The sequence below is a fragment of the Urocitellus parryii genome, chromosome 9, assembly GCF_045843805.1.
Source record: "Urocitellus parryii isolate mUroPar1 chromosome 9, mUroPar1.hap1, whole genome shotgun sequence".
Taxonomy (NCBI): Eukaryota; Metazoa; Chordata; class Mammalia; order Rodentia; family Sciuridae; genus Urocitellus; species Urocitellus parryii.
This window is the reverse complement of record NC_135539.1, coordinates 20,521,880-20,547,358: the sequence shown is the minus strand read 5'-3', so window position 1 is coordinate 20,547,358 and position 25,479 is coordinate 20,521,880. Positions and strand designations below refer to the sequence as shown.

The 25,479-nt window shown below is 53.9% G+C and overlaps 3 protein-coding genes across 4 annotated transcripts; 1 reads left to right on the top strand and 2 right to left on the bottom strand.

Moving 5' to 3' along the window:
• Positions 1-385: 385 nt before the first annotated feature.
• Doc2a (double C2 domain alpha) lies at positions 386-4,233 on the bottom strand. The gene is made up of 10 exons (XM_026380948.2): positions 3,969-4,233; positions 3,501-3,580; positions 3,234-3,308; positions 3,001-3,110; positions 1,528-1,654; positions 1,389-1,448; positions 1,146-1,309; positions 915-996; positions 611-707; positions 386-531 (listed from the first exon to the last, which is right to left on the bottom strand). The coding sequence occupies exons 1-10, from the start codon at positions 4,231-4,233 to the stop codon at positions 386-388; spliced, it is 1,206 nt and encodes a 401-aa protein (XP_026236733.1).
• A 7,416-nt stretch (positions 4,234-11,649) lies between these two features.
• Positions 11,650-12,442, top strand: C9H16orf92 (chromosome 9 C16orf92 homolog). The gene is made up of 4 exons (XM_026380917.1): positions 11,650-11,713; positions 11,984-12,130; positions 12,209-12,296; positions 12,421-12,442. Exons 1-4 carry the CDS (start codon positions 11,650-11,652, stop codon positions 12,440-12,442), a joined length of 321 nt encoding a protein of 106 aa, XP_026236702.1.
• Positions 12,443-12,663: 221 nt separating this feature from the next.
• Tlcd3b (TLC domain containing 3B) lies at positions 12,664-25,031 on the bottom strand. 2 transcript variants are annotated; one of them, XM_026380939.1, is made up of 6 exons: positions 25,026-25,031; positions 21,561-21,691; positions 17,581-17,664; positions 14,487-14,724; positions 13,995-14,090; positions 12,664-13,728 (listed from the first exon to the last, which is right to left on the bottom strand). In XM_026380939.1, the coding sequence occupies exons 2-6, from the start codon at positions 21,683-21,685 to the stop codon at positions 13,441-13,443; spliced, it is 831 nt and encodes a 276-aa protein (XP_026236724.1). In that variant the 5' UTR covers positions 21,686-21,691; positions 25,026-25,031; the 3' UTR covers positions 12,664-13,440. The 2 variants fall into 2 exon arrangements, with proteins under 2 accessions (XP_026236724.1, XP_026236722.1); XM_026380937.2 differs by lacking the exons at positions 21,561-21,691; positions 25,026-25,031 and adding an exon at positions 18,566-19,498.
• Positions 25,032-25,479: the final 448 nt, after the last annotated feature.

Below are 25,479 nucleotides of genomic sequence, written 5' to 3'. Positions count from 1 at the left end.
TCTTCTCTTTGGGGAACATTCTCCTCCTCCAAACCTCCCCGAATCCAACCTCCTCCCGTGCGGAGAGGGGTGGGGCAGCCTGGAGAGGCTGGAGAAAGGAGCAGGGGTCCCTGGGGTGTGGCTCTGACAGCACTCCCCGCAGGTGTGCAGGCGGGGTGGTTTGCATATTTGCAGGTGATAGCGAGTCAGGCAAGAGGAAGTTGCATATGTGAATATAGATCTCCACAGTCCCTCACAAGACAGACCCACGGTCACAGAGACTCTCACACAAATAAGGTGGCGTGGGGTGGGGGCATCCCACCCTGTGTAAACGTGCAACACACTCGTGCGAGGGTTGGGTACTGGACCTGGCCCGAGGGGCCTGTGCGGGGCAGCAGCTGTCCACTCAGGTGGAGGGAGGAGCCCCAGCCGCAGGGGGCAACTCGCTGGTCAGGGTGTGCCAGCGCTCCAGAGCTGTGTCCAGCTGCTGTAGACAGTCGCTCCAGTGCTTTCGTGCCTCTCCTCGAGCGCCTGGCCCCAGGGACACACCACCTGAAGAGCAGACAGAGTCAGGGCCTGGCTTCCTGCCCATTAGTCCACCCTGGGCACCACCTCGCTGGGCTCGCCTCACCTATGAAGTCATTGGATTTGCCAATGTCGTAGTCCCAGACAGTGACTTCCAAAGTCTTGGTGGCTAGAATGGAGAGTTCCATCTCGTAGAAAAATTCCTGGGGACAAGATGAACCACACCTCCAGTGAGGCCCTTTCTAACCCCTGCTCTTGTCCCCAGTCCACTCTGATTTCAGTCCTCATTCCACACAGGATTCAGCGTGTTCCTCTGAGTCTTCGTTTTTAGCTTATTGGCCTGGGGTGTGGAGAAAAGGGTTCTGATACTTGTCCCTGAGAAAAGGGTTCTGATACTTGTCCACGTTTACCTCATTAAATTCCGGGTTTAGAGTCTTCTTCTTCACACGTGTTTTATGCTTGGATTTCTTATCCACATCTGGTCTCAGGTACCTGGGGGTGGGAATGTGATTAGGGATAGGCCAAGACCCAGAGGAATCTAGGGCAAGGCTCAGGGTCCCTGGGGAGGAGACAGTGGGCTATAGGAACAGGCCATGCCCCAGAGGATCTCCCGCAGGTTCAGGCTCCAGGTGAGGGCTCACGTCTTAACATAAGGGTCAGAGTAGCCGTTGACGTCCATGGCAGCCAGGTGTGCACAGCGCATGATGCCCACCAGCAGCCCCCGGCGCCGAGAGCTGTAGCTGAGGCTCAGCAGGATGCGCCCGCGCTCCTCTAACAGCCCAGGTCCGTGCTCTGCCTGCTCCAGCTGCAGGGGACAGATACAGGGGTCTATTCGGGTCCTCCACCACCTCCCACCCAACTGTGGCCCCTGTGAGGCTCCTTACCTCCTTCAGGTAACAGGAGATGCCCCTTAGTGCCGCAGACATGGAAGAGGGTGAAGCCAGCTGAGGGGGCAAAGAGAAGCTTCTGGCAATCTGGCCTCTAGAGCTCCCTCCCCAGGAACCCCACAGCTCCCACACAGACCGGGACTTGGCGCTCAAGGCAGATGTTAAAATGCTTCTTCTGCGAAGGCTTGAGGCGGCGGAGGGGCACTCGGATCTCCCCGATAAACTCATTGTGGCTCAGCTTGTCTTCATCACAGACAGAGATCCTGGCAGGGAACTTCAGGGTCAGGGCCCCCGTACCTGAGCCCTGCTCCAGTGTGGGAGAAGGGTTCTCAGACCAGTCTCAGCTCTGCCCTAGAGCTTGCCCTGTTCCAGTGTCCCTTGCCCTTCAGGATCTGCAGAAAGCCCTCACAAATCTTAGGGACTGCCCCCATCCCCATCCAGGAGGCAGGATCTGTCTGAACCCCGCAGGTGTGTGTTGGTGGATGTGACCATAGGTGCAGGCTGTGAGAGCTAGAAGGGCCTTGAGGAGTCTGGGACAGGCAACCAAGGACCCTTCACCTCCTTGGGCCCTCCTGTCCTTTCCACCTGGAGCAGGGCATCAAGCTGGCAGAGACATGTCAACCCAGCAATTAAGAAGTGAAGGTCTTTATTTCCGTCTGCCCACTCTGTACTCATGCTGCTGCTGCTGTGACCAGCTATTGTGCTGAGCAGCTGTGGCATGTGGGCATTTTGAAGTCCCAGTCCTGCCACTTATTACCTACCTGCGAAGTCACTTAACTTCCCTTAGCCTCAGTTTCCATCTGTAAAATGGAGATAATGGGTACCCAAATCTGGAAGCTATGCTGAGGGTCAACTGACAAAGAAATGGAAAAACTGCTCACTGGTGAGTTCTCAGTAATTTTCAGGCCCCGTTCTCACATCTCAAACATGGTGCCAGCTTTTCTGGTTTCTGCCTCTGTCCCTCACTCCCCCAAAGTGATCTTTGTAAAACAGCCCTGACCATATCCCCTTCCCTGATGCAGACCCTTCTGTGGCTCACTCTTGTCCAAGAACAAAAACTCAGGCATCACTGCTTTCATTACCCCTGAGGGATTGCATCCCACATCTCCATCTCTTTGGAGAACATGACAGAACAAGTTCTCTGACCCTGAAAAATTCCCTCAGAGGTTTTAAGTAAACACAAGACAGGGAAGGCAGACCAAAGCACACAGATCCAACTTTGGTCAGAGCTTCTGACAAGGGGTCCCATAAAAGCTTTCTGGAGGAGGCAGAATTTGGACTGAGCTCCAAATGAGTGGGATTTAGGCTGGCAGAGAGGAAGCCGAGAGCTTCCAACAAAGTCAGGAGTTATAAAACTGACAACCAGCAGACGCTAGGTAGTCCTCTATGGGAGGAACAGCAGGAGGTACGTTGGGGGTGGCAAGGCCAGGAAAATATCTCAGCCTGCTGCTGATGGGGCTGGAGAGCCACCGATTGATCTTGAGCATCAGCAAGGTAAGGGCTTAATGGGACAAAAAGAGGTCACCCAACCAAAGAAAGTTACAATAACAGGTGTCCCAGAGGAGGTGCCAGGCTGGAATCCTTGGCAGCAGGGAGGCTGAGCCCTCACCTGAGCACCTTGTGAGTGATGTCATCGTCTGTGATCCCACTGTAGGTCAGGTCCTCGTTCCACACAGGATTCAGCGTATTCCTCTGAGTCTTCGTTTTTAGCTTATTGGCCTGGGGTGTGGAGAAAGGGGTTCTGATACTTGTCCCTGAGGCCCCTAGAGAAAGGCAGAGGCTGGGAGAATTTGGGTTGGACCCACAGACGGGACCAAATTGGGAGAAAGAGGATACTATTACCTTGCAGGCTCCAGGCAGCAGGTGCAGCTTAACATAGGGATCAGCTAGGCCATTGAAATCCATGGGCTTGAGGCCCTGGAGGGAGGACAGCAAAGAGGATGGTGACTCCCAGCCCCTTCCCCCGCCCTCTGCAAAGCAGGATTCTGAAGGTGTGCAGCACCCAAGGGAAGGTGCCAAGGAGGCAGGAAGGAGTGGGGTCCACCCTGGGGAAGGGAAGGAAGGCTGGGACCCCACAGGGTCAGAGCCTGGCAGGCAGGGAGTGCCCACCTTGGCCCTGAGGATGCTACAGTGCAGAGTGCAGGAGGCCTGGTCATAGAGAAGGTCGAACTCCAGTGTGCCCAGGGCAGCTGCAGAAGAGGGAAAGGTGGCATGAGTCGGCATGCCAAGATAAGTGTGTGTGAGGGACCCATGGCTGGACGTGGATGTGCACGACTCCATCTCTGTGGGCCCATGAGTGTGTGCAAGAGGCTGAGTAGGCATGTGCATGTGTGCGTCTGGGTCCCTGGCTCGGCCGCCACTGGGGCTGTGTGGGTGGTGGAGTGTCTCAGCAGAAATATTGAATATTAGCCTTGCTCAAGCTGTAATCTCCACCCGGACTGCAGCTGTGGTGGCAGCCCCACCATCCCTCATCCTTCCTCCCCCCTCCGCTAGTGCACACCCAGCAGAGCCTGTCCCCTCCCACAAGCCTGGAGGCCCCCCATTAACACCAGGAGCCCTTCAAGTCCCCAGACTCACTAGTATCATCTGAATCATAGCTGTCCACCTCAGCTCGGTCCTCAGGCGTGGTGGCCCCAAGGAGGGCCGCAGGAGGGGCCAGAGCCAGGGGTGCCAGATGAGCTGGGGCCTCCCGGCAGCCCCCGCCCCCCCCTTCAGGTCCTGGTCCCAGGCGCGGGAAGTAGTCAGAGATCTGGCGGATAGGCCGGATGGGCCCGGGGCACACGTTGATAGCCATGTGCTCCTGGATATTGATGGTCATGCGGTCGCCCCTGCGGCCCCTCATGCAGCACCCCTGGCTGGGGGAGGAGGGTGTGAGGGCTGGAGGCGGCTGGCTGGCTGGCTGACTCCTCATACCTATGCCTGCTGGCTGAGGGCCAGGCTGAGCTTCCTGGTCTGTGGGGCCCTCTCTGGCCGCCCTTCCTAGGTGTCAAGGGAGAGGGCAACCTGTGCCAGTGAGTGGGCAGGCAGGAGGCCTGGGCCCTCCAGACCAGGAGCCTGGCTCCACAGGGGTTGAGCTGCCAGGCCACTCCCGGCACACAGAGCAGACAGGTCCTGGCTCCCCTCAACCTTGTCCCCCACCTCCAGATTGTCCCTTTGTCATCTTCCAGGCTCAGTCCTCTCATGCTGGGCTCCCCTCTGTGCCTGAGCCCTGTATACCCCATAGCAACCCCCAGAGGTCCCTGCCTCTAAGCTCTGGCCATCCCCTGCACCAGGCGCAAGTCTGGTCCGGGTGTCACCCACCCCTCTGGGCTTCCACTTCCTGCTGAGCCTTCATTCTGCCCCGGGATCTGTCTGTCTGCCTGGTCCTCCTTGCCGCTGCCTCCTGTCTTTCCCGCAGCCCAAGGTGAGGACCTCAGCCTCAGATGCCTCCTCCTGACCGTGCCTCCCAAAGGGAGCCAGAAATTCAGCCGCAGGAAAGCTGCACAGCCCCGGAGCCCACAGGCTAAGGCGCTCACCCTCACCCTCACGCCCCCGGCCGGCCCAGCCCCCTGCACCTGTTTCTGTGCCTCCAACAGGTGCCAGGCACTGGGCGGCCGGCGGGCGCAGGCTGGGCGGCGGCGGCCGGCGATTCCCAGGGCGGCCAGCAAGAAGAGCGCGAGTCGGGCTGCGAGCGCCACGCCGAGCGGGAGGGAGCCGAGAAAGTGCGGGAGGAGGGGGTGAGGCGGGCGGAGGCGAGGATGCAGCCGGCGCGGCGGGGGCGGAGGGGCGCGGGCTGGGCAGGGGGTGGACTCCCGGCTTACACCCGCCGCCCGCCACGCGCAGCCCGGGCACACTCAGGAGCGCACGCGAGTGCACACACAGACACGTGTGCTCGCGCTTCCGCACGGGCACGCGGGCTGGCACACACTCGTGTGCACGCAGGCTGGCACACACACACACACATCTCGCCTGGGCATTCCCGTGCACACACGCCTGGACCCCACGTGTGCAAGCTCACACACATGCACCAACGAAGGCACGCGAGGGGCACACTCACCCAGGAACTTCGCATACACACACACTCGCCAACACGCGGGCTCCCTGCGCCACCAGGAATCAACCGCGAGAATTACCGGGTGTTTCCCAACTCCTCCCGGGAGACCCGGGCCCCGGCCTCGCCCCCTCGCTGCCTGCGGAGCCCACAGCGCCGCCTCCCTCCCTCCCTCCCCCTCTCGCTCTCTCCCCTTCCTTTCGGGTCTCCCAGGCCAGACCACCAGCCTGGTTGCCATGGCAACACTGGCTCATTTCCCCCCCCCGCCCCCCATCCTCACGCCCCTCCCCCGCCGAGCTGAGAGCTCGGAGGGAGGGAAGAGGGCGTCTGTCCTCCCCTCTGGTAGCCGTAGGGGCGGGGCTTAGAGATCCGCAGTGACCTAGGGGCGGGCAGGGGAAGAGGGTCTGGTCCGCCTGCCGTCCCTGGCCCTGCATCTCCGGGTCGCCAAACTGGGCTGGGGAACCTCAGAGTCTGAAGGAGGAGACGAGACTGTGGCTTCCCCCATGCCTCCTCCATTTGGCTGTCCTGGCATTTCTCCTGGTGACCCAACCCAGCCCCCAGGACCGCTGTTTCCTTCTCAGGGATGGCATCTCCTTTGGAAAACCACCCTTTCACACCCCACCCCCCTGCCATTTCCAGTTCTGCCCCTAAGATGGGCAGTGATCTGGACTCTGTCCTGAATGCCCCCAGAGCCCTGCAGTCTCCGAAGCTCTGCCACCCCACCCCCACCAGCGCTGCCCCACACCTGCCACCCCAAACGACAAAGTCCTCACAGTGGCCTCCAAGGATCTCATCACCCACTCTACCCACCACAGGTTGGAAACCTTACCTGCAGCTCCCAGAACCCACCTTGACCCCTCAGGCCTCTGGAACTTCTCTCAGTCACACTCCACCTGGGAGACCTGCCCTTCCTTCAGGGGTCATTCTGGGTCAACTCTTCCCTGGAAACCTTCCTAGAGCACGGTGGCACCCCCCTTCCCTTCTGCCCCTCAGCTTCCAGATACCTCAGACTCTGCTCTGCTGACAATTTTGTCTGAGCCTGTTTACATTTCTGTCTCCCATCAGCCAGGGAGTTACGAAGCGAGCATGGGCTGATTCATCTCTGAGTCCCTGGTGGCCCAAACTGGTCCTGGAATTGTCAGCCTCACTCAATATTGAGACTTAAAACAGAGAATTTTGATTGCACAATTGTGAATATGCTTAACACCACCTAACTCCACACTTAACAGTAGTTAAGGGCTGGGAGCTGGATACATGCCTGTAATCCCATTTACCTGGAAGGGAGGCTGAGGCAGGGGGATCACAAGTTCTAAGCCAGCCTCAACCATTTAGTGACACCCTCTCTCAAAATAAAAATAAAAGTAAAAAGGACTGGGGATATAGCTCAGTGGTAGAGTGCCCCTGCATTCCATCCCTGTACCTAAATATATATATATATATAGATGGTGCATGTGGCTCTGTGGTAGAACAGTGTTTATTTGCTTTCAAGAGGGTTCCATCCCCAACATCAAGAGAAAGTAGGAAAAGAAAAAAGAAAAAGATTAAAATGGTAACTTGTGTTACATGTAGATGTTATGGGTTTGTATTTTATCACAGTGTATTTTAAAGTAAGAAAAATGTAGAGTCAAACTAGACTGAGACACCACCTTCACCTACCAACGGGCAAAATTCAAAGTGTCTGTTAATACACAATGTGAGTGAGGCTGTGGACAAGTGAGTACTACTTCTGCAGAGGTCAGTCTGGCAGTGGATTCCAAGGGCACACATTACACATACCCTTTGACCTTGACATTCCACTTCTAAGATTTTATCCCATAGATAAGCTGACCCATGGGCAAAATAAAAGGCATTGGAAGTATATTGGAAGTATTTTTTTTGAATCAGGGATTGAACCCAGGGGTGCTTAACCACTGAGCCACATCTCCAGCCCTTTTTGTGTTTTATTTTGAGACGGGTCTCACTGAGTTGCTTAGGGCCTTGCTAAGTTGCTGAGGCTAGCTTTGAACTTATGATCCTCCTGCCTCAGTCTCCCAAGCCACTGGGATTACAGGTGTGTGCCACTATGCCCGGCCATTTGAGGTTCTTTTTTTTTGGGGGGGTACTGGGGATTGAACTCTGGGCACTCGGCCACTGAGCCACATCCCCAGCCCTATTTTGCATTTTATTTAGAGACAGGGTCTCACTGAGTTGCTTAGCACCTCCCTTTTGCTGTGAAGCTGGCTTTGAACTTGCCATCCTCCTGTCTCAGCCTACCAAGCCACTGGGATTACAGGCATGTGCCACAGCACCCAGTTTGAGGTTCTTAACTTCAGCATGTTTCAAAAGCTTAGAAACAACAATGTGTAAGGGATGGAACTGGTTAAATCATACCCCAGTTATGGTATGATTTCATACAATCAAATAGTATAGTATGTAGCCATGAAAAAGGAGGCGCTTATGTACATGTACAGAATCATCTCTACATTGTTTTAACTTAAAAAAAAAAAGCAAGGTGCAGAGTGACATGTGTGGAATGCTGCCATCTGAGTGGTGAGAAAAAAAAAAGCTTATTTGTATTTTTCTATGCATAAATTATTTCCAGAAGACTGCACAAGAAAATGGTAATTATGGTGACCTCTGAGAAGGTTGCTGTGGGGCAGAGAAGGACAGGAATAGGATAAACTTGGTTTCCAACTTACATTCTTTTGTGTCTTTTGAATTTTATGCCACGTGCATATGTTCTTCCAAGGAATACATTAAAATTGTATATATTTGTGTGTGTGTGCCAGGGACATTAGGCATGCTAGGAAATTGTTCTGCCACTGAGCCACATCCCCAGCCCCCAAATAAATAAATAAATAAGGAAATATAAATATATATACATATGTGTATACATATTCAGATATATACATATGCATGGCGCGCGCGCGTGCGCACACACACACACACACATATATATATATATATATAATTTTTTTGCAGTATTGAGGATTGAACCCAGGGGTACTCTACCACTGAGCTACATCCCCAACCTTTCATTATTTATATTTTTGAGACAGGATCTTTCTAACTTGCAGAGGCTGTCCTTAAATTTGCAATCCTCCTGCCTCCGTCTTCCAAAATCATGGAGATTATAAGTATGGACAACGCCCCCGGAGCCTGTTGAAGTAAGCCAGATAGGACATGGCCTTGGCATGAACAAGGAAAAAAGTTTGGAAGCAGATCAAAGTAGGTGGACTTGAGATTTCGGTTGGAAATGGAGTCCACAGGTCTTAATTTGGGGCTTGTTAGGTAAGAGGGAAGGATCTCTGTTTCTGTCGAGCACATCATCTCAGAAGAATGGTGAGGCCATTGGTCGAGATGGAAAGACGGGGTCAGGAGAAGGTCTGGAGTAGGAGAATCAAGAGCCTTGTTTGGGATCTATTGCGTTCGAGATGTTTTTTGGACGTAGAGAAGACTTCAAGCAGGAAGTTGGATATGGGAGTCTGGAGCTCCCAGGAGAGGTCTAGGCTGGAAATATACATTGGTGAGTCACCAGCATATAGATGGTATTTAAAGCCATGAGACTGGATGAGATCACCTAGGGAGAGAATATAGTTAGAAAAGAGAAGACCCAAAGCTGAGCTGGCGAGAGAAGAAATCTCGAAAATTGGCGAGGGTAGCTCCTGTGCTCAGAGTCAGGGATGGGGGCACCCTGCTGAGAGAGAGAGAATGAATCAAGAAGTAACCACTAAGTTTGGCAAATTAAGAAGTCACTGGTGGGGCTGGGGTTGTAGCTCAGTGGTAGAGTGCATGCCTTGCTCGTGTGAGGCACTGGGTTCGATCCTCAGCACCACATAAAAATAAATAAAGGTATTGTGTCCATCTATAACTAAAAAAACATTAAAAAAAAAAAAAAAAAAGAAGTCACTGGTGAACTTGACCAAAGTGGCTTCAGTGGATGGGTGGGGATGAAGTCATATCAGAAGAGGTTGAAGAATACATTTACGGTGAAGGAGTGTAGACAGCAAGTGTAGACTTTTACTAGAATGATGTGCATCCATGGGTTCTCTCTCCTGTGATCCCAAGGGGAAGAAACACGTCCTGGTGATTTTTTTTTTTTTTTTTTTGTGGTGCTGGGGATTGAACCCAGGACCTTGTGCATGCGAGGCAAGCGCTCTACCCACTGAGCTATATCCCCTGCCCTGTCCTGATGATTCCTATAGAAGTCAGAGGTGGAGTCCAGAACCCAGGAGGGCTTAACCACTAAGCCCTAGTCCCACCCATCCCCCCTTTTTCAACGTAGGTTCTCACTAAATTGCAGAGGCTGGCTTTGAACTTGGGATCCTCCTGCCTCAGCCTCCTAGACTGCTAGGATTACAGGCATGCAGCACCATGCCTGGCCTTCAATACATGTACTTAATGATTAGATAAATAGATGAACAGATAATCCGCTCATTCAAAGGTCTGGTAGAGAGAGCAGCAGTACTCTGTGGAGCGGAAACAGGAACCATCCCCACTGTCCCTCCTATGCCCTGTGACTTCGAAGAGATAAGTGTAGGGGAAAGCAGCCCATAGGAACCAGTTCCAACGAGGCTCATTCAGGTTATTTTTCTCTCCTCTTTTCCCTGTTCTTTCCTCTCTGGGCTTTGTTGTTGTTTAGGAAATACAAGCTCTTGTGGTGAGAGACTCCCAGCTTGCCATGTGGGGAACAGGCGGGCTGGTACTTTGAGGTCCCCAAGGCAGGGAGGATAGAGAGGGACCCAGTAGAGGAAGGAGTGCCATCTGTGGGGCAGAGGCCCCCACACAAGCTGGACATGTGCCTGGCTTTGGGGCAAGCCAAGGAACTAGGTCTTTGAGAGACTGGCAGAGACAGGCATCTGTGTATTAAGTCCAAGGAGACCCTCAAATGTCCTTAGCCAGGGTGGGCTGGAACATGTCTGTGACACACCGACCTACCTGCCAATCAGAGGGGAGCTACCTCTTATAAACCAGGATGAGGGCACAGGAGTGACGATGGCTGTTGGAAAGTCACAAAGAGAGACTGTGGAGGGGCCCACCAGCCACCAAAGGGCAAACGGAGATACAGAGGAGTCTTCAGAGGCTCTGTGAATGTCCAGGAGACCTACCTTGGAATGGGCCAGAGGAATTCTTCTGATGACCCCCCAAGCCACCAGTCCCTAGCTGTCCCTTTTCCTACTGCACCAGATGCACCAGAGGCAGGAGCTGGGGCTGGAGGTGCAGCTGTGCCTTCCCTGGTGAGAAGAGGTGAGGTCGGCAGGCCCGGACACTGCTGCCACCTGGTGGGCAAATCCTGCTATTTCTCTTGGTCGTGGATTCCAGACTCATTCTCTGCTGAGCACTAAGGTTTGGAGGTGGGTGGGAAAGACCCCTGTGTCCCTGAACTTGGGGACACAATGCAAGCAAGGGGGAACCCCGGAAGGAGAAACACACCTTCTAGGAAGTGTGTTTTTCCTCTACTCCTTTCGCCTTTTGTGCTGTTTCTGTCTTCCATATAGTGGGACAAGGATACCTACCTGTAGGAAATTGTAGTAGTTAGATGAGTTGCTGTATGCAATGCTGTCATATTAATAAACACTACCTGTGGTTGACCCAAGGGACAACTGAGTTGTGTGTAGCCTTGTCTCCCACCCCCAAAATGTGCCTGTATATAAATCCATGGCCCCAGGTTTTGGAAAGATAGCCCCACCCAGTCCCAACTATATATAAGTTCTGGAGCCACCATTATTATTTTTTTTATTTGTGTATTTATTATTTTTTGTGGTGCTGGGGATCCAACCCAAGGCATAGCACATGCCACACACTCTGCCACTGAGCTAACCACCACTCTTTGTTGTTGTTGTTGGTCCTGGTGGTACCAGGAATTGAACTTGGGGCACTCAATCTCAGAGCCACATCCCCAGCCCTACTATGACAGGGTCTCACTGAGTTGCTTAGTGCCTCAGTGTTGTGGAGCTGGTTTTGAACTCATGATCCTCCTGCCTCAACCTCCCAAGCTGCTGGGATTACAGGCCTGCACCACGACGCCCAGCGGTCACCACCGCTCTTACTGTCTTATCAATCACATTGTCCTAAACTAGGCAGGCTCTGTGGGCCCCAACTGCTCCCATTCTGCTTCAGGGTTTGAGGGAATGGTCCAAGTCCTAGCACTTTGCTCCCTCCTCTCCTCTCACCCCAGAGTATGACATCAGAAAGGGTCTGAGCTGTGACTGTGACATCATAGAGCCCTACCCTGTAAAAGAAGGGGTCATGAGGCGGTGGCAGTGGGTACCCATGTGGGTGTGGCTGGCTGGACTGGGGGCCATAGAAACAGGTGGGAAGCTCCCAGTGAGTGGAGGGGAGAAAAGCGGCTGGGGGATAAGGGACAATGCCCCCGAGGAACTCGAGACCAGCCCGGGGCCTTTCTCTCCCCCGCCCCCACCTTCTTCTCCCATCCGCCCCGGCTCAGCCAGTGTTCGCCCCTCATGGGAGTGCAGCTGACCCCAGAGGAAACAAAATTGAGAGTCGAGAGTCAGCCTCTGCCTCTGGGGTCAGGGGCAGGGGTCTGCTTGGCTGTTGTCACAGACTTTGCTCTGGACCCTAGCGCCCAGCCCAGAGTTGGCCCCAGGATCAGAGCCTCCACGCTTCATAGACAGACTTGACTTCTTTGACTACCCAGACTCGGACCAAGCCAGCATTCTGGCCGTGGCCCAGTTTATTGGAGAGAGGCCTGTGGTCTTTGTTAAATCAGGTATGACCCAGTTTGGGGCAGGGGCCTCCCTCCTCGGGGGCTAAAGGAGAGCTGCCCCTGACCTTCCTTGTCCGGCAGGTTCTGGCCCTGGACTCTTCAACCACATCCTGGTGGGAGCCCTGGTGGTGGCCTTCCTCTTCCTCCTTTTCCAGTTCTGCACCCACATGTGAGGCTGCCCCATGCCCCTGGCCCTCCCTGTCAACCTTCCTAGGGAGAGGAGAGGTGGGAGGACCAGGTCTGGGGGAGGCGGTATGACGGATCACCTTTTCCTCTGACCTCCATACCCATAGGAGCTTCCAGAAAGGGGCCTAAGGGGCCTCGCAAGGGCCCTGGACGCAGCCTGAGTGCCCAAATCCACCCCCCTCTGCTGATCAATAAAGGTCCTGGCCTCCTCCCTCCCTGACTGCTCAGTGACCAGCTGGGGTGGGGTCGCTGCCCTCTCTTTGGTCTTTCTGCTCCACATTCCCCAGGTCCCCACCTCCTTCCTTCCCGGCCCCAAAGAACTGGGCAAAGACAGTCAAGGTGGCGTTCACGCAGACGCAGATCGTCTTTATTAGCGGTCTGTAAAGCACCTCCCAGGGTCCCCCGACCCCAGATTGGAGGAAGCCTTGAGAGGTCTGTAGCACCAGGGACATGCCAGGGCCGGAGGGCAAGATGTGCAGCCTGGTGGGAAGGGGCTGGGTGCCCTTCACCGGCCCCCCGGGGTTGCTCAGCACTGGGAAGGCTGGGGGTGGGGGTAGCAGCCACCTCCCTCCCCCACCCCAGCAAATCAGTTTGAATTTGGGCGAATAAATAAAATAAATAAAATCCCTCAGGCCGGCCTCCCTGGAGAGGAGCTGAGAGGCAGCAGCCAGCCCTCAGGAGGCCCGCGGGGTGAGTCAGGGTGTCCCCTCTCTCCCAGGTGACCCGGGAGCAGAGAGGGGTTTGCAGCAGAGGGGCTGGGATGTATGTCCTTGGCAGCAGGCCACCCCCATGTCCTTGACTCCTGGTCCCCTTGAGTCCCTGTCTCCCCACAGGCCCCCAGCCCTTGGCAGGTGGGAAGTGCGCTCCCTTCCCCTTTCCTAGCTGTCCCAGCGCAGGGGGTGCGAAGGCTCAGCCTGGCTCCTGAGGGAGGTCCCCTCTCTCCCTGCCTTGTGGTCACCTGCTCCTGTTCTTAGCCCCTGAGGGAATATGCCCCTCCCCCCTGAGTCCATCGGTCAGTCCTGGGGCTGTCAAGGCAAGGGGCCCCTGGCTCCCAACCCCCACCCACTGGCCCCAGAGCCCTGTCCCCATGTGGGGGTGCAGGTGGGGAGGGTCCCCAGGCCCCACCCTCAATCCTGGGTCTGACAGGGAGAAGGTGGCGGGGAGCCTCGGGGCCGGAAGAGGCGGCAAGCCCCACGGCAGATGAGGAAGAACCAGTAGAGCTGGGGGGCGAGCAGCAGCGCGGCGCCCAGGTTGACGTGGGCCGGGATGGCCAGGGGCACGGCCAGCAGGGGCAGCCCGGCGTGGCGCCCGTAGGCCCAGTACAGGTAGGGGAAGAGCAGCACCCGGCAGCACAGGAAGCTGAGCAGCATCAGGGCCCCGTTCACCTTGTGCAGCAGCGTGTGCTGCTGCTTGTACTGCGGACAGAGCGCAGGTGACGGGGCGGGGAGCAGAGGCCCTGTCCCCCTTGCGCACCCCCTCCCCATCTTCCCGCAGGTCAGAGGCCCCAGAACCACCCCCCACCACTGCCTCCCCTCTACCCAGCCTGCTTCTCCTCCCGCGCCTGACATTGCACACACATGACATTGTACATTGCTTTTAACGAGCCCCAGAAGGTCCCTGAAAGTGCCTGCCCTGCCTGGGCCCTGGGATCAGGCTCCTATGCCCTCAAGTACCCTCTCACCTGGATGAGGATCTTGCCAAGGCAGACGAAGGGGGTGCTGACCTCTGCCATCAACATGCAGCCTAGAAAGAAATCTCCCTTCCCCTGTCGCCACACCTGGGAGGAGAGGCAGGAGGGTGAGGGGCAGCCCTTCCTCTCCCCTGTCACTTAACAGGAGAATCTCAGGAGCAAAGCTGGGCGCCTTGCCTCTCTGCATCCCTCCTAGAGTCCTGCAGGTAAGATGGCGCCTCGCACCACAGGGGAGGAGACAGAGGCTCAGAGACACGCAGCAGAGGCTCCACAAAGTGCCACAGCTGGGCACGGTCCCGCTGGGCCAGGCTGATTCTAGACCTTTGTGCCTCCTGTGACCCGGGCTGGGCGGGTACCCAGCAAATGTCCCTCCACCCCATCCTGCTGGGAGGGCTCCCAGGCCCCTGCAGCTGGTGTGATGTGCAGGACAAGCCCCCCGCCACCCCCCTCCCCACCAGGCCATCTGGCTCTGGGAGCACTCACCACAGAGACGGGGAAGCACACCAGCACCATGACAGCATGGTGGAGCACCATGAGGAACTCCTTGTGCAGGTAGCCGCGCACCACGGCCCAGGTGCTGCCCTGTGCTCTGCGTCTCCCGTCGTCGTCCCCTCCATGCCCTTTGACCTGGTGCTTGTGCCAGTGGCAGAGGAACATGGCGTAGATGTCGTAGATGAAGTAGGGCACTGCAAATTGCGTGTAGGCGGAGGAGAGCCAGTGTCTGTGGGGCAAAGAGAGGGGGAGGGATCAGGAGGGAATGGACAGCACCCGATGCTCCACCAGAGACAGATCTCAAGGGACGCCCACAACCCAGAGATGGAAGTGAAGTCTCGGGTGAGAACACAGTGAGTTATGGATGATGGAACAGAAGGGTGGAGGGAAATAAACTTGCCTAATGTCATATAGTCACACAGCTGCTGAGTGTTGGGACTGGGATTCAAACAGACCTCGGAATCCACCATGTTGCACTCATGCGTGCACTTGCGCTCTCTCTCTCTCTCTCTCTCTCTCTCTCTCTCTCTCTCTCTCTCTCTTTCTCTCTTTCTCTCATATACTTGGGGGAAAAGGAAAGGAGACCAGAAAACACCTATAGATGAAAGGGCAGAGATGCAAGATATGAAGAGAATCAGATTAGGACAAAGCACACAGGAAGTAAAGACCTATGATTGAAGACCAATTGCTCATTTAGTATAGCCAAGTACTATACTAATACCGAAACCTCTACATTGTGTAAACTTATTTACTCCTCACAAAAACCCTACAAAAAGCCATACATGGTGGCACACACCTGTAATCCCAGCAACTTGGGAGGCTGAGGCAGGAGGATCACAAGCTCAAGGCCAGCCTCAGCAATTTTGTGAGGCCTTAAGCAACTTAGCAAGACCCTGTCTCAAAGTTAAAAAAAGGGCTGGGGATGTGGCTCATTGGTAAAGTGTCCCTGGGTTCATTTCTTGGTACAAAACAACAAACAAAAATCCCTCCATAAAAAGTAAGCATGGCTTTCATCTCCATTTCACAGATGAGGAAACCGAGTCACAGAAAGGCTAAGCCAAGGAATAACCACGGGAAGTTCTCTCTCTCTCAGCCCGCAGGCAAGGTAGAGGTGCTGCCAGTGCTGCTTGTTCTGCCTGAAGGTGGCCTGATTGCTTGCTTTTTCAGGTCCTGCCAAGCATTAAGAAGAAAATGCTGAGCAAAGGTGCCGCGGACAGAGAAAGTTCTACTTATATTGAGAGTAAACAAAACCCGAGAAGCACGTGGATCTGCAACATTGCATTTTTCTTCTTGAGTCAGCACAGTGGCACTTTCTGCAGTCCTGAGACAGGTCTAAGGTGGGAGTGGAAGGTCCAAAAAGCAGGCCTGGGGGAGCCTGCCCAGCTAGCCAGGGGACAAACACAAAGTCAGCTAGAGGCACTTCACAGAGAAAGAGCCAGGGCCACACGTGAGGAGCTCCTGGGGTAGAGGTCAGCTGAGGACAGGGGGTGGGCCCTGGGCAGGCTGGGTGGGAAGGGGCCAGGCAGCCCACTGGCACCGGGATGATGTCAGGGAAGAGGACTTGAGACCCATGGCGCGGTGCTTCTGGGCATGAGACGGAGAGGCAGCTGGTCAGAAACAAAGGGCAAGTAGTGGGGCTGGGGATGTGGCTCAAGCGGTAGCGCACTTGCCTGGCATGCGTGCGGCCCGGGTTCGATCCTCAGCACCACATACAAACAAAGATGTTGTGTCCGCCGAGAACTTAAATAAATAAATTCTCTCTCTCTCTCTCTCTCTCTCTCTCTCTCTCTCTCTTATAAAAAAAAAAAAAAAGGGCAAGTAGTTCAGGGAGAAGGTGGGAGAGGACCAAACTGGCCTCAGAGAAGTTATAGCAGGGAGCAGCCCAGAGAGCTGGCCCAGTGACGTGATGGGGATGGGTGAGATGGGACCCTGGAGTGTGGGAGAGGAGGCAGAGGGGCCCCAGGCCCTGGGATGCCATGTGGAGTGTTAAGTCCCATCCCCACCCTCTCAGCAATTAGGTGCTCAGAAGTAGGAACAGCTGTTGCCCCTGGATTAACCCTGATCCTCCCTACCTACCTGAGGATTAAAGGGGGAAGGAGGGACAGGAGCAGACCTGGAGGAGGGGGAGGAAATGCAAGAACGGAAAGGTGACCTCTGGGTAAGAAGGCATGAGAAAGGGACTCGTGGAAGCCCAGGCTTGCCTTGGACCCTGTGGCAGGAAAGAGCATGGAGAAGGCGGGAAGAAGCCAAGTCTCTGGGCAGGGTCTGAAGAAAGAGTTAAGCCAAGAACTAACTGTTCTACTCAGGAAGAACTCACCCCCAGGAAAAGAGGAGGCAAAGAGAGAACAGGGGCACCTCTAGATCAGGGTCATCCAGACGATGTCACCTGGGGCTCCAGGGACATGAGGGAAGGAGAGCAGAACCAGTGGGGCAGGTGTCAGGGGCACCCTCGCCGCAGGCAACTTGCAGCAGCCTGTGGTCAGCCAGGACAGGCAGGTCAGCACCATGGACAGGGCCCTCCTCCTCCTCCTGCCCCACCTCTCCAGCCTGGGCCTCTCTGGCAAGCACCAGGCACTGCAGCAGCTGCCTGTGCCAAATTTTGGTCTGTTCGCCCTCCCTTCCCCTTCCCCCACTGCCTGACCTCAGTGGCCTCGTGTGTCATCTCTCCTCTCTCAGGAGCTGGGGCGACACACCTGAATTCTGGGAGGAGTTAAGGGGTGAGCCCGGCCTGAGAGGAGAGCACGGCAGATGAGTTTGTTGGAAGGTGGGTCTGAGGGGTGGTGTAGGTGGAGACAGAGGAAGTGACATTCAGAGCCCACTACCATACAAGAGGCCCGGAAGCTGACCAGGAACCGCTTTGAGGGTTCTCTTTGATCCCTACTTCTGCTCTCCGGGTTCTGACCTTTGAGGACAAGACAGGATAAATTTATCCCTGGTGTTGAGTTGCAGCTGTGGCAGTAAAACTTGCTCAGGCCCAAGTGAAGAGCATGGGACCACTGGCGGCTCCCCGGAGGATCTCGGGTATTCTGGGATCACACACAGAACAGAGGAGGGACTTGGGCAGAAGTGGGTGCGTGACACTTACTGATCATCGATGATGTGCTTGCAGGAGGTGGAGACGATGTAGCCAGCTGTGGAGGCCATGATGGCTTGGACGGAGGACACTAACCTGGGGAGACAGAGGGAGGAGTGGCAGGTGGGAAGGCGCGTGCCTTGACATCTCCTCTTCACTAGTAGTTATTTGCTTTGGGTTTGGTCACTTCTCAGGCCATTCCTGGCTCACCTCCCAAGACGGGGCTTTCCCAGATTCACCCACCCTACCACCACCACCTCCAGAGTCCTGAGTTGCTCTGCCACTGTCCCTCAGTTTGCCCCATTCCTGGTGGCCTTCCCCTTCCCTTGGCTTGTGAATATTGAGTGGCCTTCCTCTCAAGACACAGGGAGGTCACCCTGAGGTGAAACAATGCTGGGAATGTGTGGCTGAGAGCAAAGCCTCTGCCCAGGAGGGGACGCCCAGGAGGGCAAGGGGAGCCTGTGCTGTTCCTGTCCCACTTGGCTGCCCAGTCACCATGCCACCCATTACTCGGGCCTCTGGCCCTGCCGTGAACCCAAATTCCCCCTGGCCACTTTCCCACTGTCTCCTTGACTGCCACGGAGCTCCCCTCCGGGTGCTGGCCCTAATTCCAGGGTTGTAGAGAGTTCCACTGTTCACTCCTCTGTGCCTCGTCCCCAACACTCATCCTGATTCACACATGGTGCTCTAGCCCTTGTTCCCTGACATCTTATAGGAATGTTTTAGTCACATGCTGGCCCTGTTTGGGAGGTGGGAGGGTGGCTGGGAGAAGGGGAGAAAAGCAGTCTGAACACTAGTAGACCAGATGGCTGGTTTGGGGAGGTCTCCTGGGAAGGTAAGACCCCCGAAGGAAGGGAGCTTGGCAGCAGAGCCCACTGACCACCGCGGGGCTCCCCATCCCCACAGGGGCCAAGGGTGCAGGGAGGTGATGGGGTCCCTTCTGTCCCCATAAAGCCTGAGGAGAAAGGGACTGAGCTGGGGAGGGGATGCCGTTTACCTGGCTGAGACAATGACCGCGTCGGCCTCCTCCCAGCGCAGCTGGGGCAGCCGCTGGAGCGTGTTCTTGGAGAGGAGGAAGAGTCCGGGGAACACCACCCCCCCAGCCACCATCGGGGTCAGCATGGTGGCTCAGGACTCGAGCAGGGAGATGAGCGGGTCAAGAAGGGGCAGAGAGGCAGGGCTGAGGGGAGTTGGAGGTGGAGCCGGGATGCCGAGCCCGGGAGGGAGGGAGGGAGGGAGAGGAAGGGGCACAAAGGGGACAGGGCGGGGACGGGATGGGACAAGGAGCTGGACCAGAGGAAGAGAGAATGGGACTCTAGATCAGACTGGGGACACAGGGAGAGGGCTGGCCAGGCAGAGCAGGGAGCCCAAGGACGGGAGCAGGGAGCAGGAGAAAGCGATGAGGGATGGGAAGAGGCGACAGGGGAGGACTTGGTGAGGACCGAGAGAGAGGGGACAGGAGGAGGAGGATGCAGCTGGGGGAGGGGAGGGAGAGCCGTGGCAGGTGGGGGGGTTACGTGGGGAGACTGGGAGGGCCAGAGGAGGCGGGCTAGGGGGAGAGGTGCCAGCCCTGAAAGGAGGGAGGGGGAGGGACGGAGCCAGAGGAGCGGCGGGGCGAGTGGTCAGCGGTCAGCACTGCTCTCCCGCCACCACCGCCTCCTCTCGGCTGCCGCCACAGTCCTTGCTGCCTGGCAGGGACGCGGCACATGGCATTATAGAGAGTTCATGCCCAGCCCCCTGCCCCCTCTGTGGGGAGGGGGAGGGGGAGGGGAAGCTGCCAGCCTGGGGAGGGCGGGGGAAGGGTGGGGAAATGATGGCACCGACCAGACACCAAGAAACCGGACCTGCAGCAGCGTCTCCCATGCAGCTCTGTGCCACAGCAGCGGCTGCGACAGAGATGGGGGGAGCAGGGAAAGAGGAAGGGGGAGGCCCTTAAAGAGACAGCAGCTGCGGCACAGGGGGGCTACTGGGGACAAGGGCCATGGAAGGGATGGTTCTTCTCGAGGGAAAGAAAGTGATCTGGGGCTCCCTGGCCAGCTGGGAGGGGGCTCTAAACCCCCATGATGGGCCTGACCCCATTTCCCATCAGCACTTTGAAGTGCCTGGCATTTCCTCCTCTGCCAATGCCTCCCAAGATGTGACTGTCAGTGGCCTGCCAGAGCTCTCAGCTTAGGGGCATCTACTCCTGCCAAAGAGAGGGTTCCCTGGGGAAGGGAGCTGGAGGAAGTGGTGCATCTCAACACAGAGTCCTTCAGACCCAGAGCCCCTGCTCTACCCCCAGGAGAGAGAGGAACTGAGAAGCATGAGGCACCTTGTATGTGTTCCCAACTCAGCTGCATGGCTGCCCCATGTCCTTATCTACTGCTGGAACAGTACCAGGTGGCTGTGCTTGTCCCCTTTCTAGTGGTCAGGAAATGGTCCTAGGCACTGAGTGATGCTCCCAGGGTCACAAAGTTAAGAAATGGCAGGAACTCAAAACCCGCCTGAAGCCCAGGAGGCTCAGCCACATTGCTCAGGCTGCCTGGCCTCCCCTGGCTCCCTAGGTGCCCACCGCTTTCTTTTGCTCCTGGTTCCCCTTCCTCTGCCACTTTACAGAAGAGCCCAATTTCAGAGAGGAAAAGGGTCTCAGGGATTGGCTGGACCTCTCATTCAATCACTAGGAAAGTGAGGTCCAGTGACTTGGTCAAAGTCAATTAGGCCAATTCAGAGCTGCTCTTCACTTTCACGTGGCCCCTCTGGAGTCCTGCCTTCTGTCCTGAACCAATGGTTCTGTGGACTTCTTCAGGACATGGCTCTTGCTACCCAAACCATACTTTGGTCTCCAGGTTTGCCCTGAGCTGTGGCTCAATAATCAGGGCTACAGTTGGTCTTTCCCCCTCCCAAAGCCCACTCCTAAAGAGGCAAAGGCTGGAATTTGCAATTTTGTGCTGCCCTCTAGTGGCCTAGAAAAGACCGGGATAAGTCTCACCTTAGGCAGGAGTTGGAAACAGTTTTAGAGACAATTTGTAGATTTAGTTCCTGACCTCAGGGCTTCACTTAAGAAAAAGGGGCCCAATTTCCTGATCTTTATTATATTCTGGGCACAGTGAGAGGCGACTTATGTTGATTCTTATTTAATCTTCCCAGGTGGTGGTATTCTCAGTTTAAAAGAAGTTTAAAAAACAAAAACTTGCCAAGATAAAACAGCTATGAAAATTGGTTAGAAGCTGGATTTTGAACCAATGTTCAAAAATGATGACAGGGAGTGTCATTATTAAACCCATTTTGAAGTGAGGAATTTGAAGCTCAGAGGCTAAAGGACTTGCAAAAGATTCCATAGCCAGTGTTTTTTGGAACTGGCTTGAACTCAGGGGCACTCAACCACTGAGCCGCATCCCCAGCCCTATTCTGTATTTTATTTAGCAACTAAGTTGCTTAGTGCCTTGCAGTTGCTGAGGCTGGCTTTGAACTGGCTATCCTCCTGTCTCAGTCTCCCAAGCCACTGGGATTACAGGTGGGTGCCACAGTGGCCAGCCATAGCCAATGTCTTTTGTTTTTGTTTTGGGGTACCAACCATTGAATTCAGGGGCACTTGACCACTGAGCCACATCCCCAGCTCTATTTTGTATTTTTATTTAGAGTCAGGCTCTCACTGAGTTGCTAAGCACCTCACTTTTTGCTGAGGCTGGTTTTGAATTTGCTATCCTCCTGCCTTAACCTCCAGAGCCGCTGGGATTATAGGTGAGCACCTCTGGGCCTGGCTTATAGCCAGTGTCTTTGTGTGTGTGTGTGGTGCTGCAGATTGAACCCAGATCCTTGTGCATGTGAGGCAAGTACTCTACCAGCTGAGCTATATCCCCAACCCATGGCCCATGTCTCTTGCCTCCTAACTCCGAGCTGCATCAGATCCCACATTCTCCTTCTGCTTCTGCCACTACCTAGTCCTGAAATGAAGAGATCAGCTCCAGCAGCCCTGGCCCCCAGGAAAGATACTCTCACCCTGGTCTTCTTACTTGGATGCCACCAAAACAGCCTCTCTTGCCTCCATCTGCAGTTTGGTGTAGTTCTGCAGGCCCCAACGGAGGACAGCGAAGAATACTGGGAAGAAGACGCAACCTAGTACAAAGAGCAGGGCCATGCCTGTCTGAGGTAGAGAAGGGAAAAAGAAATGGTTGTGAGAACTCCTCAACCCTGCAGTGGTCCGTGAGATCCGCTCAGCTGCAGCCATTGAAAATCATTGCGTTTCTAACATCCTTTATCCGGGGTCATTGAACATCCTGGTGTTTGGTTTTGTTCTGTTTCATTTTGTTTAAATCTAGTATTATTTAATTCATTTTCCCTGCCATCCCTGAAGCTGACCTACACCTCCTAGTCCATCTCACACCTTAAAATGGCTTCTCTTTCTCCTCCACCGCAGTGATGTGCCTGCCCTTTCTTAACTCCACCCTGATCATCCTCCGTTCCTATGTCACCCTTGACTCCTCCGAGGGGCTCAGACTTCTCACAGGGTCTCACCTCTCAGCGACAAGGTGGGAGGACTGAGAGGGAGGTCGATGTTTCTCCTCAGCACCCAAAACTTGGGAAAAGGAAGGGAGGGGGTGTTCAAATTGTCAAAACACTTGAAATTTTAAAATAACATTTAAAAAAAAAAAAGAAAGCCAAAGTGTTTTTTTACCCCATAAAAACGAAAAAAAGAAAAAGGAAACCCTGAAAACACGGATATTTACATAGATATTATTTTTGCCTGGCAAAGCCTCCCCTCCCACCCGCTCCGAGGAGGAGAGGAGTGGGGAAGGCGCAGGAGGGACGCAGGTGGCCGGGGCCTGCCATCCTCCATCCCTGGAGTGCTTCTGAAGGGACCTTCTCAGGCTACAAGGAAGATGTCAAACTGCAAGGGCACGAGGCTGCTCAGCCGAGGCAGTTGGAGCGACAGGAGCATCACCCTCCCATTGGCCAACCTCTTGACACGGGTGCCCTATCGTTTATTTCTGCTGGGGCGGAAGTGGGCAGGGCGTTCTAGCACCTTGTGTAGAATTAGCCAATTAGAGTTCGTTGACGACTTGATGGACAGCGCATTTCAGAGGCGGAGCTGGAAGAAAAGGAATAGGAAGAAGAGGGAGAATAAGAAAGGTCGGTTATTGCTTTAAAAGGTAGTAGAGAAGCTCATTGCCGCGTCTCATGTCTCTAATCCCAGCAGCTCTGGAGGCTGAGGCAGGAAGATCTGAAATTCAAGGACAGCCTCAGCAATTTAGTGAGGCTCTAAGCAATTTAGTGAGACCATGTCTCAAAATCAAAGAAAGCAAAAAAAAAAAAAAAAAAAAAACAGCCTAGAGATGTGGCTCAGTGGTTGAACGTCCCTGGGTCCAGATTGTGGTGGGGGGGGGGGAAGGTGTGGGGCAGTAGAGAAACTGGCCCTGGAGCACCTCAGCGACAAGGGAGGCTGAGACAGGAGAATTGCAAGTTCAGCCTGGCAATTTAGGGAGACCTTGTCTCAAAAGAAAAAAAAAATAAAGGACTGGGATGTAGTTCAGTGGCAGAGCACTCCTCAGTATCGCAGGTAAGTGAATACAAAAATTAAAAATGCTAAGGAAATTGTGGCTCTTCATTCCCTGAATGATGGTGAGCAGAACCTCTGTGGGCCTCGGTATCTTCCTCTGTGAGATTGAGATCATAATGATGACAGCTAATTATATTGCATTTACTGTGGGCCAGACTCTGATCTGAGTGCTTAAAAACATGAAATCATTTTTTCCAAATAACCTTGTGGGTAGGGATTATTATTGTATCTACTTTACAGTTGGGAAAACAGTGGTACAGAAAGGCTTGGTACCTACCCCAAGGTTACAGTCAGGAAGGGAATGAGGTACAGTATTTCTTTCAACCATATTTTCTGAATCTATTGGTCTCTATAATGTTAAGCAGATATAGGAAACTCAAAAACTCATTATCCTAAAGGAATTAAAGGGTTTTTGTTTGTTTTGCTGCTGGGGATTGAACTTATATTATGAGTTTTTTTTTTTTTTTTTTTTTTTTTTAAGGAGGAAAAAGATACTCCTGAATACAATTTAAACATCTTAATTCATATTTTTAGAATTAATTCTGTTAACAGTTCTTGCTACTTTTTTAATACTTATTTTTTTTTGTTGTAACTGGACATAATATCTTTGTTTTACTTATTTATTTTTTATGTGGCGCTGAGGTTCGAACCCAGGGCCTCCCACATGCTAGGTGAGCGCTCTGCCTCTGAGCCACAATCCCAGCCCCCAGTTCTTGCTACTTAACTATTCAACCTCCACCATGGGCCTCTGAAGATTAAAGATTAAACCAAGAACAAGGTAAAGTTATTTAAGATGAGACCTCTGATTGCCTAACCAGTGATCAGTGTCCAGTCTCACTTTTTTCCTTTTGAATGTGTCCCTTTAAAAACTACATTTCCCAGCTACTCTTGCAGTTACATGCCTGGTCAATGTGATGTAAACTGAAGTCATTATAAATGGGAGTGAGAGAAAAGTTCTTTTGTGTGTGTGTGGGTGGGGGTGGGGGTGGGGGTGAGGGTGGGTGGGTATTAGGGATTAAACCCAGGGTGCTCTCCCACTGATCTACATCCTCAGCCCTTTTTATTTTGAATAGGGTTTTGCTAAATTGCTAAGGCTGGCCTCGAATTTGTGATCCTCCTCCCTTAGCCTCTGGAGTTTCTAAGATTACAGGTGTGATCATTGTGCCCAGTGAAATCTCCTTTTTACAGGTGTGATCATTGTGCCCAGTGAAATCTCCTTTTTAAAAAGGCAGCACAGCTCACAAAGAAAGGAATCCAGATGGACTTTAAAAGTTAGGACAAGAGCCCAGTGGGTGGTGCACACCTGTGGTTCCAGCTAGTCAGAAGGCTGGGCAGGAGTTGGATCTCAGAAGTTCTAACCAGCACAGTGAGATGATGTCTAAAAACAGAAAGGAAGGGAGGGAGGAAAGGGGAGAGGAAAAGAAAGAGGAAAGAGAAAAGAAAGAAAGAAAAAGATTTCCAGAGATACTTTCTCTTTCATGACTCAGCCCACACACACTGAAAGATAACACTGAGTTGGGATTTGAAACCAGGCCAACCTGTCTCTGGAGTCTGCCCTCCTCTGTGCAGGTTCATTGTGAGGATTAAATAGAGATAATGTACATAAATGACTTCCCACAGCATTCAGTTACTATCATTGCGAGCACCCAGAAGGCTGTGTGCTAAAATCTCTCTACCCTCTCATTCTGCCTTCCCTACCACCTTCCAAACCATGCTCCCATTTTACTGCTGAGAAAACTGAGGCTGGGAGAGCTAGGCGACTTGTCCTAGGTGGCACACTCAATGGCAGAGCTATGACTGCTGCCTCCCAGGTTGGGAGGGGAGGGCAGGTGGAGGAAAGCCCAGGCAGAGGCAGAAGTAAGTGGGCCAGCCCCCCTCTGGTGCTAAGGGGTACTCGTGTTGCCCTGGATGTGTGGCTTACCCTGGAATGCAGCGTGAGGGAGGGCTGAGAGCTCTGGGGCCATGAGCCGGGAAAGGTCAGGTCCCTGTTTCACTGGATTCGGGCTCCCCTGCAGTTCTTTCTCCTGTCGTCAATATCTTCTTGTTTCAAGCCAGACAGTCCGAGGCTGCGCAGGCTTGCCTGAGAACTAAAGGGTGAGGGGAAACAGTGGTCTGCCTGTTCGCTTATTTATTTATTTTTTCTTTTCTGGGGATTGAACCCAAGGACGCTCTACCTCTGAGCTTCATCTCCAACCCTTTTCTTTATTTAAAATTTTAATCTTATTTTAAAATTATTTTTTAGATGTTGATGGACCTTTATTTTATGCATTTATTTATATGCAGTGCTGAGAATCAAACCCAGGGCCTCACACAAGCTAGGCAAGTGCTCTACCACTGATCCACTGATCTTTCAGCCCCAGGTACTTTTTTTTTCT

Coding starts and splice junctions, on each gene's coding strand:
- Doc2a (XM_026380948.2), bottom strand. CDS start 4,233: ATGAGGGGCCGCAGGGGCGACCGCATGACCATCAATATCCAGGAGCAC. Junction 3,581..3,968: donor CTATGATTCAGATGATACTA/GTGAGTCTGGGG, acceptor CCTCTTCTGCAG/CTGCCCTGGGCACACTGGAG. Junction 708..914: donor TAAACCCGGAATTTAATGAG/GTAAACGTGGAC, acceptor TCTTGTCCCCAG/GAATTTTTCTACGAGATGGA.
- C9H16orf92 (XM_026380917.1), top strand. CDS start 11,650: ATGAGGCGGTGGCAGTGGGTACCCATGTGGGTGTGGCTGGCTGGACTG. Junction 11,714..11,983: donor ACTGGGGGCCATAGAAACAG/GTGGGAAGCTCC, acceptor TCTGGACCCTAG/CGCCCAGCCCAGAGTTGGCC. Junction 12,297..12,420: donor TTCCAGTTCTGCACCCACAT/GTGAGGCTGCCC, acceptor CCATACCCATAG/GAGCTTCCAGAAAGGGGCCT.
- Tlcd3b (XM_026380939.1), bottom strand. CDS start 21,685: ATGGCCCTGCTCTTTGTACTAGGTTGCGTCTTCTTCCCAGTATTCTTC. Junction 17,665..21,560: donor GCTGTTTTGGTGGCATCCAA/GTAAGAAGACCA, acceptor CTGTCTCCCCAG/GTTAGTGTCCTCCGTCCAAG. Junction 14,725..17,580: donor AAGCACATCATCGATGATCA/GTAAGTGTCACG, acceptor TTTGCCCCACAG/ACACTGGCTCTCCTCCGCCT.